Raw genomic sequence first — 12,097 nt, forward strand, 5'->3', positions numbered from 1 at the left:
TAGTGCTACAAGATAGATAGATATAACACTGTACTGACACGTATCCCTGGATTCTATATAAGTTGCCCAAAAAGTTGCTTAGAGGCTATGATCGATACTGGCTCGAGACCGTTGTATTTGAATGGCACTGTGGCCCTCTAAATAAGATATCGGACAAAGAACAAATCCAACAGACCTGCAGTGAGGATGCGATAGAACAAAGGCAAGAAAAGAACCGCAGACAGATGTACAAGATGCAGGCAAAGTTTCTTTAAAACCAACAAACACTTGGTACAGATTATGGGACCCAGCACGGTCCATGTTGCGATCAACACATCTTCATCAGGGGTCCCATGAACCAGTGGCAACAAAGAACACGCAACAAATTTGCCCGATCTGTATGCTGTCAACTGTAACAAGAACGTGCACAGCTAGAGGGCCAGAACAAAATTGGTTAGTGATATTCGTCATCAAACATAAGGGGACAGTCTTATAGACCAACATATACCCTGTGAAAGAAAGGCGGGAGACAAAATGGGGCCTATGAGGGGCCGCTGAAAAGTTCTTGGCACAAGCCGTAGGCGGTCAGCTGGTGCCAGCGCCTCCCCTTCTCTCCGTGCCTCTTCCCTTCCAGCACACACCCCTCCCCCCCACTGGCGGCTCAGGGCCTCGCCTGGAGGTCTTTTGCGCAGACATGTACGTGATGTCATTGTGTCAACATCCACGCACATCCAGATGCCTTGAGCCACGGGCACCACGTTTAATATGCCGCGGCTTTGCACACAATTTTAGGGAATAAAAAAGTGTTGTGTTGATTTTTATGTTCATACAGCACGGACTAGGAAACCACGGAAAAGTCAGTAGGGCAGTTCCATGAAAGTTTGCGTGAATGCAGAGGAATAATTTAATGCCATACTCCATATTGCTGCAGGATGTCATACAATAGACCAAGAGAAATAACTGCAGTGGAAAGTAGCTGCAGGGAGACAGGTTAGGGTTGTGGGCCGAACACTGGGGACTTTTCTATGAACAAAGAACAGGAAGCAGACAGCTTGTCTTTGCTTTATTGATTTCTATACCACCTTTTTGAAGAAATTCACCCAAGGCGGTGTGCAGCGAGAATAAGCCAGACAGAGACTATAGTCAAGTGTAGCAGTAAAAATATTCAAACAACGTTACACTTGACGGCATACCTGTCTTTATATACTGCTATGACAGGGGTTAGCAACTCTGGTCCTCGAGGGCCGGAATCCAGTCGGGTTTTCAGGATTTCCCCAATAAATATGCACGAGATCTATTTGCATGCACTGCTTTCAATGCACATTCATGGAGGAAATCCTGAAAACCCGACTGGATTCCAGCCCTCGAGGACCGGAGTTGCCCACCCCTGTGCTATGAGCATGTGGTACAAAAGAAAGCATAGGGTTATAGCGCAACGGTCTTCCGGGCCCCTGACTATGTACATTTCACTTCACTGCAGTTCAGGGCCGGCTTTAGCCTGGTGAAAAAAGCTGCGATTGGGCTGGATTTCAGAACTGGGCGAGCATTCTGGTGACAGGAGTACAAAGCCCTAACGACAGCCCCGAAGAGCTGGTCTCACATGGGCTGGGTTCAGTGGAGTAGTAAGGAAAGGGGGAGGGGCGGACTGCCCCGGGTGCCATGTCAGTGCGGCACTGGCACCTTTTCTGCCCGCCACACCATGCCATGCTCGAGCCATCCCTCCCCCCTCCTCTGTAGATCTTTGCCAGCATGATCAACTTCTGCCCGGTGCTCGCGCCAGCCTGGTTCCCCTCTGAATCACTTCTGGGTCACGGGGCCAGGAAGTGATGTCTGAGGGAAATCCAGCGCTGGCACGAGGAGCATGCTGGAGAAGCCACTCACGCGGAAGGTAAAAATTATGTTTGCTTCGTCGCATGGAGTGGTTTAAGTCTTTCAGTGATGCCGAAATGCTGGTAAAATATTTGACTTAGGTTCAAGCTTTGGAGAAACAAAAATCCCTGCTAGGGTGAGAAATAAAAAAAAAAAATGAACTCAAGACCTGTAAATGATGAATTGCAATGAAACCGTATGATTTATTTGCTTGACAGTTTTAAAGTTCCACATTCGTACCTTTTTGCATAATTTGGCTATGTACCCATAAAGACAGATGTATTTAATTTATTTAAAATATGTATGTACCACACACTCAATAAAGTTCTAAATAATTCACAGTAAACATAAGCCATATTTCAGTATATAAACAACATTAAAACATCGACTGTTAAAAGTTGGCAAAAACAGCAATTTCAGTTTCTCTGTGAAAAACTCACAAATCTGATAACAGTCTAAGGGGTCCTTTTGCAAAGCTACTATTTATCATTTCTATGGCACTGAAAGGCATGTGCAGCGCTGTACATTTGACATGCAATAGATGGCCCCTGCTCTAAGGAGCTTACAGACAAGACATATAGGAGACTTGGGGAGTTTCTTGCAGAGAGAATGATAGGATGGACATAGTTATCTTAAGGTAAATGGGAGCTAAGGCAGCCTTGAAAAACTGGGCTTTTAGCTTGGATTTGAATACTAACATAATGACTCAAGCAGTCTGTTCCATGCATACAGTGCAGCAAGATAGAAGGGACGGAGTCTGGAGTTGGCAGTGGAGGAGAAGGGTACGGATAGGAGGGGCTTGGCCTGACGAATGGAGTTCACCAATGCATGGTTACTGCAGCAAAAAATGACTTACCCTGTTGGACGCTGTGGCACCCTGCAGTAATTCAGGAATGTGAGTGGGCTACCTACGCACTAAAAATTTAAAACATCTTTAGCACTGGGGATTCCTGTGGGTGAAGAATGAGGCTGTGTTCAGCACTAATTGGTTAGCACATATTGTACACTATATGCCATAATATGACTATGATTTCAATTGTCATATTTTTTTGCCTCTCCCTACACTCATCTCTGATTAAGAAGTACACGTTACACACTTTTAAACGTATATATTAGATTTCCAGTGCTAGTGCATTTTTGAGAGAAAACTAAAATAGTTGCCTATGGGAAAGGCCTTAGGCACCTGGGTCAATCAGAGCCTTAGGCCCCTCCCCCGGTGCATCCCAGAATGCACTGGGAATGGGAAGACCCACCATTTTCGAAGAGGGGGGCCTGCCAGCAGGAGGGAGTGGGCATCCCTCTTGCAGCTATCTCCTAAAGGTACCGGGGGGGGGGGGTGGTCGAGAGGTGTCAGGGGGGATGTTGAGGTATGAGGGAATGTCGGGGTGTGTTGGGGAGTATCAGTGAGAATTAGGGTGTGTTAGGGAATGTTGGGTGAGTGTTGGGGAGTGATGGGTGTTTGGTGGATGAATGGGGCTGGTGGCAGGAGAGAGTGGGCATCCTTTCTGCTGGGGGACTTCGAGAGGGGGGTTCGGGGAGGCAGTGAGAGGGAATGGGCATCCTGCCGCAGACCGTGTTGGGTAGGGGTTTGGGGGTGGCAGTGGGATGAATTAGGCATCCCTCCTGCTGGCCAAGTTCAGGGGGAGGGGGGGGTTGGGAGTTCCCTGCTGCAGCCGCTCAGCTGATCATGTTAGGGGGGATTCCCTTGATGCGATCAGCTGATGGGAAGGGATCAGGTGCAATTCTCTAAACAGCACCTGTGACATGAGTGCCGGTTAGAGAATCGGGTTAGGTGGAGTTGGGCGTCTGTCCCTTAAGGTAGACGCAATTCTGTATAGGATGCCGGAGTGTAATTCTCAGCTGCTTCCAAGGCGGCTGTAGAAACAGAATTTCCCCCTTAGTATGCCACACCAATAATCATCAGTTCCACAGTTTCTTTTGCTGTTTTCCTTGTGGAATCTCTTTGGTGGAACCCTTTTTTTGTTTTCTGTTCAGGTAATTAACTTATAAACCCCCTCTTTTACTAAGGCTGAAGTGTCCATTATATTATATGGACGAACTCTGCTTCCAAAGCCTTCCATCCACGTGGGAGTCCCGTGGGCCAGAGGGGGGGGTCCCCTTGGGAGTCCTGTGGGTTAAGGGGGGGGGATTCCAGCTGGATTCTCGCGATCCCCGTTCCCATGCAGACCTCTAGTAGGAAGCCGGTCTGGAAGTTTAGTGGTCATGCGCTGAATGGGACTCCCGAGTTTGATTCCCTCCTGGATTCTGCTTCCTGACAGAGGCCGAGGATGCAATAAAGCCAGGACACAAAAGCGATACCGAAAGAGGAGAAACAATGTTTGCCAATCGATTGGAAGATTACTTGGATGCAACGCATGCTTCTGCTACAAGGCTGTAAATGGTTCTTCACCAAGTTACATCAACCCCCACTTCAACCTCTATCGCACCAACAAGAAATCCCGTCATATTCAGCTGTTCGCCTTCCCTTCGCTCAAACTTTGTCACCTCAAAAGATTCCTGGACAAAACTTTCGCCTTCCAAGCAGCTAAGCTGAACCCATGGCTAGCCCAAATGATACTCGAGGCCCCCACTTACCTCGGCTTCAGAAAATTACTTAAAACCTACCTATTCAGCAAACAAGACCCTAATTGTCCCCCCCTCCGACAATAACACCTCGCCCCCCTCCACTTCTCCTCCTTCACGATGCCATCCCTTTTTCCCTACTTTCCACATCCTCTCTCTAGTTCGTTTAAAGCTGTAATTCTGATAAATAGTTGTAAATCTGCTTGTCTCTGCAGATCCTAATCTAACTGATGTAAACCGCCTAGAACTTGTTGGGTATGGCGGTACATAACAATAAAATTATTATTATTATTTATTATTATCTATCTTTATACCACATTTTTTACCAAAATTTCATCCAAGTTCCAAGCACCCACAACAAGACTACTTGGAAGGGGCAGTGGATTTCCCCAAGCCTATGGACTTCTTTTTTAGGAAATTATCCAAGCCCTTTTTAAACCCCGCTAAGCTAACTGATTTCACCACATTCTCCGGCAATGAATTCTAGAGTTTAATTACACATTGTGTGAAGAAATATTTTCTCTGGTAGTAGCTTCATCGCAAGCCCCCTAGTCCTAGTATTTCTGGAAAGCGTGAATAAGCGTTTCACATCTACCCTTTCCACTCCGCTCCGTATTTTATAGACCTGTGTCATATTATCCCCTCAGCCATCTCTTCTCCGAGCTGAAGAGCCCTAGCCGTTTTAGCCTCTCTTCTTAGGGAAATCATCCCAGACCTTTTATAACTTTCATATTAAAGCTGAGAATAAAAGCCCTAGTACAAAGCCTTGAAGGGAAGAGGACTGACAGTTACAATGCCAACCACTTTTCAGGTCAAACTGGACGGACCAGGCTGGTCTGTATCTGCTGTCATTTACTATGTAACTATTTAAGATATTTGTCTCTCAAATTTCCCTCTCCGTCCACCTCTTGCTCTTTTAATGGCCCTGAGCGCCCGTGCTTTATTTCAAAGACTGGCAGACTCTCAGCTTATTTTTATAAAAGCATTTCTGTGCTTTTTGCACTGGATGAAACCTCTTTAGACACAGAACCGTTCAGGAGAATCCATCGAGGCAGAGCACGGCAGCTGAACCCTGCTTGCTCTCTAGACAAAGCCTGTTCCTAGCTTTCTCTCTTGTTTTTCATTCTCTCCCTGATATAAATTTAAGCAGACTAACTTTTAAAAGTCAGACTTAAAATATAAGCACAATTTAAACAGGTTTAAGTGACTGGAATTGTGTTGATATACTAGAAAGAGGAGGGAGGAGTTTAATTCAGGCGGATTGATTATGAATGCCTTTTGTTTCTATGTATTTCATTTAAATTGTAAATTATTTTGTGTATTTATATTTATAGAGACATTTAATACATTTGAATAAATAAACATGCAAATGGATTTCTATCAGCTATGAACATGCCAGATGCCAAAGCACAAAAGATTTGAGGGCAGTTTGCTAAGCATTCCTTGCTCGTCATTCCCAAGGATTAAAGGAACTGATATTTATCTGCATGTATTTATTTGGATTTCATTCTGTATGTGTAGAGATGTCCTTCCCTTATTCTTTGTGTGCAGAAGCGTCCTTCCTTCCTTCTCTCTGTGTGTGGAGGTGTCCATCCCCCATTCCATGTGTGTAGAGCAGTGTATCTCAAACTGTGTACCTCCTGAGATTCCACGGCACACCGAGGAGGAAGAGAGGCGCCTCCCTACGCGGTACAGCGCCACCGCTGCCCGATTCGCCGAAGGCCTGCATGTTTCCCCCTTCTTTCTAGCGTCCTCCGGCTTCCTCCCTGGCCTCCCGGTCTCACCTTTAAAGCTAATTACATCAGCCTATAGAGGATCGCTGGTAGGTAAAATGATTTTATTTTCAATATAGTGATTGAAATGTGTCAGATTTGAGAATTTATTTCTGCTGTGTATATTGTGTGTATATGAAAAATGAGTGGAAAAAAATTGCATTACAATTAGTAACAGGGATGGGATCTGGGGCAGAGCTTGGGTGAGTCTAGGGAGGTCTGTGGTCGGGTTACTCAGTTGATATTTGTTAGACTTAGGGGGTGCTTAGCTTGAAGTAGTTGAGAAACACTGCCGCTCCTTCTCTCTGGCCCTCTTCCCTGCTGGCACCCCCTACTGGTGTCTCGGGGCCCATCTGGAGGGCCTCTGCACATGCGGGCATCTATGTGATGATGTCATGCATTGATGTCATCACGGCGACGTCCATGCACTTCTGGGTGCCTTAAGCCATGCTCCACTCGTATGAAATGATCTATATTCTGTCACTCATTCTTATACTCGTCTTACACCAATTGATTAATCATGCGTTGAATATTTTTTAAGCATTTTTTAAAGCACAGTTTGTGCAGGAAAAGGCCTCAGAGTTAAGGAGTTCTATGCTTATAGCCTCATCGACATTCACTGTCAGCGTAGATGTAGTCCGAATGTATACTCCATACTACAAACACTGGCCAAAAACCTGCTTAGTGCATTTTTCCTATTAGTCTTTAACTTATAACTCTTTAACTATTTTTAACCTATTTCATCTTTTTTTCTTAATTGTAGCTTGTGATTAATATATTCCACACTGGAGCTCTGAATACAGACCACTTCACAGTTTGAAAAAACTAACAGAGGTTTACTTATCTTTGGTGTTTGTAGTTGTTCAGTTTTCAATCATAGATTTCATCTACTGTGTGCCACCACAAACTACCGGAACCAGGACCGGAGCTGTTCCCTGCTCTCGGAGCTGGAACTGGAGCTGACGCGGCCGGCGTTTCGTGGACCGCTAGTTTGTCCACTGCTTCAGGGCCAATTTTAGGGTACAACAATATTGCCTCATTGTCTTCTGTCAGTGTTTGAAAAATTTTTGGTTTTTGGCCAGTGATTGTAGCATGGAGTATACATTTGGACTACATCTACGCTGACAGTGAATGTCGATGAGGCTATAAGCGGAGTACTCCTTAACTCTGAGGCTTTTTCCTGCACAGTGTACTTAAAAAAATGCTTAAAAAATATTCAACGCATGATTAATCAACTGGTGTAAGACTGAAAGGTCACTTGGACACACAAAGTCAGAGGCGTGAAGAAAGTACAAGAAATTTATTACGGTATACCGGACTCTAGTGCAGTTAATAGCCTGCCTACTAGAGTGTCAGAAACAGGAAATACACGGACTTTTATGCCCTTTTTGCAAACTAATATATGCAAAAACTACAATTTTCATTTGTTACTTCTATAACTTTTCTACAATTATATTGGTCCTAAGCTCACACTAGCAGGTCACTTATCTAACTCTTACAGTTCTAAATGTTAAATGTACAGAAGGGCAGGGTACATCATGGCTCAAACTCTTATCTATTCAGCTTACAATGTGGTAAGGTAGGGACATACATTTTAAGCAGATGAGGTCAATAGATTGTATACTGTTTTCAGCTATGTAGGCCAGAGCAATATTTTAAACAACAGTTAACCATTTCATGACCCTACAAGACGAGTACAAGAATGAGTGACAGAATATAGATCATTTCATACGTGTGGAGTATTGGTTCTTATTGTATACTGACTACTAATACCACTCAGTTATAATTTTTTGAAGCTTTGTTTGCCTTAAGCCATGGCCACGGCTCGAGAAAGTTTGAGAGACACTGGTGTAGAGAGATGCGCTTACCTCATGCCTTCATTTTCAAGTTTCAGATTTATTCTCTACCTGATATACCGCCTACTGAGAGTGTCTAAGCTGTTTTCAATTGATTAAATCAAATCGGGAGGGAAAAGGAAACGAGAAGTAGTAGGGAAGGGAACAGAGAAGGGAATCCAATAATTGATAGGAAAGGGAGGAGGAAGAGGCTACCTTCACAAGCCAGTTTCATTGGGGGGGTCTCCAAATCTAGAAAGGATATGCAAGAGATCTGTAGCATCTAAAATTGGGACAAGGGAACTCAATTAAAGGCATCACTGAAATGGTGAGTTTTCAGGGCCGTCTTAAATCTATCCAGAGATGTCCTTAGTCAAAGGGAAGTTGGTAGGGCATTCCAAAGAGTGGGTCCAGTTATGGAAAAAGACTGTAGCGAGTCGTATCATGTGTAATATCTCATGTGGTTAAAATGACTAGGAGGTTCTGTTGTGTTGAGCGTAAAACACGGGGTGGGCTGTATGGAATCAACCGATGATCTAAGAAGGACGGGGTGCAAGACTGTCAAATTTTGAAGACCAGAATCAGTAACTTCTAAGTAAGTCTACGGGTAACGAAGAGGGGCGACAAGACCAAATTTCTGCGCTCCTGTAGTCAGTTTCACAGAGGTTCTCTGAATCAAGATTCTTTTGTCTTCGGCCCTGATAGATTGCGTTGCAGTAATCCAGGCGATGTATGACTGGGGCTTGATGGAGCAGATCATATGAAATTTAAAGAAACATCATTGAATGACCGCAGAGAGCTGTTGCTGAAAGATGGGTTTATTATCCAGTAACACCCCAAGAATTTTCAGTGAGGAAATAAAGGGGACAGGTGTATTAGTGGGGCGAATGGGGACACCCGGTTCCCGAGAGCTAGTGGGAGGAAAGAGAAGGACTTTGGATTTGGCTGGAGGTGTAGACGAGATGCACTTCCCTCATTCTGGCAGCCTGCCATAGCTCCACACTGGCTTTTGTGCAGCCAACTTATTACTTTCGTTGAGATTGATGAAATAATGCAGCATTAAAACAGCCTTACAGGAACAGCTCTGCAAAAAAAAAAAAACAAAACTCAACAAAAAAAAAACTTCTTTAGCATGCCAAGAAACCTGAAAGAACGTCAATGCACTACGCTTCTTCCAGTTCAATTTGATGTTAACAAAAAGCCTAGTACTCTATTGTTTTTCAAGGCCTTGTGGGAGCAAAGCGCATTGAAAAGGATTGCTTTACCTTTTTATTAAACTCTTTACTTTTCTAAGAGGGAAAGATTCTCTCAGAAGTCATCAGCTTTCAACTGGAATGATCCTGCTGTGAATTAATAGGATGCTTAGCTATGGAATAATTGGTAACTCTTCTCTTAATTGAATCTCCTGCTTTCAAAAGCTTGTTATTTGAATGTCCTGGTGGTTTGCGACACTTATGGTGAAGCACAGGGGCATTTTCATAGCTTGAAAACAAAACTGAAGTGTCAACGTGTTGCTCGCTATTGCAATATCGTTACAGTCCAGTCCAGTACGTGAGGCCGTTTGCCTTCCCTAGTTTATTTCATCATATTGTTTTATAAGGACCTAATTGCACAAACACACCTGGGATCAGTGGCACAGCAACTGGCATCCAGCATCGCCAAGCCATGCACTCCCCCAATCTTCCTCGCCACTTGGGCACCCCTACACTATTCCCTGCCGCTTGAGCGCCCCCCTACATGATATGTACCTCTTGAAATGTTCGCTGGCACGAGCAACTTCCAGCCACTGCTCGTGGCGGCCTTGGCTCCTTTCTGACATTATATCTTGGTTTCATGACCAGGAAGTGATGTCATAAAGAAGGCGAGGCCAGTGCAAGCAGCAAGTGGAAGATACTGCTTGCGCCGGCAAACATTTAAAGAGGGGTGGGGGTGGGGGGGAAGATAGGAGGAGAGGCGCTGATGACCCCGCAAAGATGGACATGCGATGAGGGCAAATTCACTAGAAAAGGAGGCTCTACAGAGCTCCATTTCGGAGATTATCACTAGAGAATGACACGGTGACAAAATTCATCACCGTTCCCATCCCCGCGGATAACCGTGATAAACCATCTTCATGTCATTCTTTAAGGAGAGAGGGAAGAATCAGAGTATGAATGGCCACAACCACTGACCCACAAGCTTTGCTTTGAAGAATGCTGAGATTGAGCAGCAACATTCCAGAGCAGATATTGTGATGTCATAATGCCTCATTCCACTAGTGCCTAAGAGCCAATCACATCAGTGATGTCACAATGGCTTCATTATCCTTGGCTCCCATAAGAATCAGAGTATGAATGGCCACAACCACTGACCCGCAAGCTTTGCTTTGAAGAATGCTGGTGTAGAAGGACCGAGGTTGAAATAGCCACTAGAAAATGCCATGGGATTATTTCCCACGGTTATCCGCGGGGACGGGAACGGTGATGAATTTTGTCACCGTGTCATTCTCTAATTATCACCTCCTTCGTCAGGAGCAGTAGCACGGAAGGTACCCCAAGTTAAGGAGAGGAGCATGGAGACGCTGTGAGCAAGTTGAACCTCAACTGGAAAGGGCGCTTCGATGCAGTGTTTTTGACATTTATGTCGATCACTGCTGAATTATTCTGAGGCTTTTCCTCCACTTCGTTTATGACGTTGCAGTGTTCCTTGGCATGCTCTCACACCGTTAGCTATCTTATCATTTTCAACAGTTTTGTTTTCTAGCAAGTCGCTTAATCCCTCATTGTCCCAGTTACATTAGATAAACGGCCTCTTTTGCAAAGCCGCGCTAATGGCCCCGAAGCCCATAGAGATTTAAAGGGCTTCGGGGCTTTGTAAAAGAGGCAGAAAGTGTGAATCCACCGAGACAGATAGGGAAAAATGCTTATATACCCAAATGTAAATCACTTAGGCTATAAGTGGTATAGAAATCCTAACATTAAAAAAATATATAGAATTATCTTGATAATATAACCTGGCTTCCAATACATTTCAGAGATAAGAACATAAGATTTGCCCTACTGAGTCTATTTAACCCAGTAGCCAGTCCAGATCTCAAGTACCTGGCAGAGTTCCAAAAAGTTAATCTCAGGGATAAGCAATGGATTTCCCCAGGCCTACTTTAATAACAATTGATGGACTTTTCCTCCAGGAATTTGTCCAAATTTATTTATTTTTTTTAAACCAAGCTACATTAACTGGTTTTACCACTTGCTCTGGCAACGAGTTCCAGAGCTTAACTATACATTGAGGCCCTGATTCTATAAAGTCCGCCGAAAACTAGGCGCCAATGTCGGCGCCTAATTTAATCGAGCAACGGGCTTAAATCACTGCCTATATTGGCACTCAACACCTCACAATCAGCTTTAAGCTGGACTTAATTGAAAGTTAGGCGCCTAACTCGAAAAACTCAATTCCACAAAAAGTAGGCACCTAGCCCAAAATCACCTACACTAAAAGTGGGCGTGATTGGAGGTGAATCATAGGCGTGTTTTCGAGTTAGGTGCCTCTTTGTGGATCAGGTGGCGTTAGGCTCTGATAGCGGCACCTAACTTTTAGGCACAGAAGACCCTGGCGTAAATTTGGGATGGCTAAATGTTATTGTTTTTACCTTGATTGTTCTACTTTTATATTTAAATTGTATTTCATCCCGCGTTTTCCTCTTGTTTATTTTTATTTTTTTATCAATGTATGTCTATCTTAATTTATTATGTATTAGTAGCTACGAAACTTGTTTATATTTGTAATTTTAATCATTATTATGTATCAGTGGCTATAATACATTTCTTTTAAGTTTGCCTCCCCTTATTTTGTACTTTTGTAATTTTATTACTTTGTACATTGCTTAGAATTCGGAATAAGCGATTAATCAAATGTTATAATAAACTTGAAACTATGATGATGAGCGCTGCCTAAGCACGCTTAGGAGACTCTAAGGGCTCATTTTATCAAGGCGTGCTACTGGGGGTTAGCGCATTGGACATTTCATCATGCGTTAACCCCTGCGGCAAGCCAAAAAGCTTAACGCCTCGTCAATGGAGA

The 12,097-nt window shown here is 44.0% G+C and overlaps 1 protein-coding gene across 1 annotated transcript in view; it reads right to left on the reverse strand.

Moving 5' to 3' along the window:
- Positions 1–9,063: 9,063 nt before the first annotated feature.
- Positions 9,064–12,097, reverse strand: part of SLCO3A1 (solute carrier organic anion transporter family member 3A1) — a 214,752-nt gene continuing 211,718 nt past the window's right edge. The window contains exon 10 of the mRNA XM_033920897.1: positions 9,064–9,122. Coding sequence (XP_033776788.1) covers positions 9,109–9,122 — 14 coding nt within the window. The 3' untranslated portion in view covers positions 9,064–9,108. The remainder of the gene's footprint in view (positions 9,123–12,097) is intronic.

Source organism: Geotrypetes seraphini, chromosome 14, assembly GCF_902459505.1.
Source record: "Geotrypetes seraphini chromosome 14, aGeoSer1.1, whole genome shotgun sequence".
Lineage (NCBI taxonomy): Eukaryota > Metazoa > Chordata > Amphibia > Gymnophiona > Dermophiidae > Geotrypetes > Geotrypetes seraphini.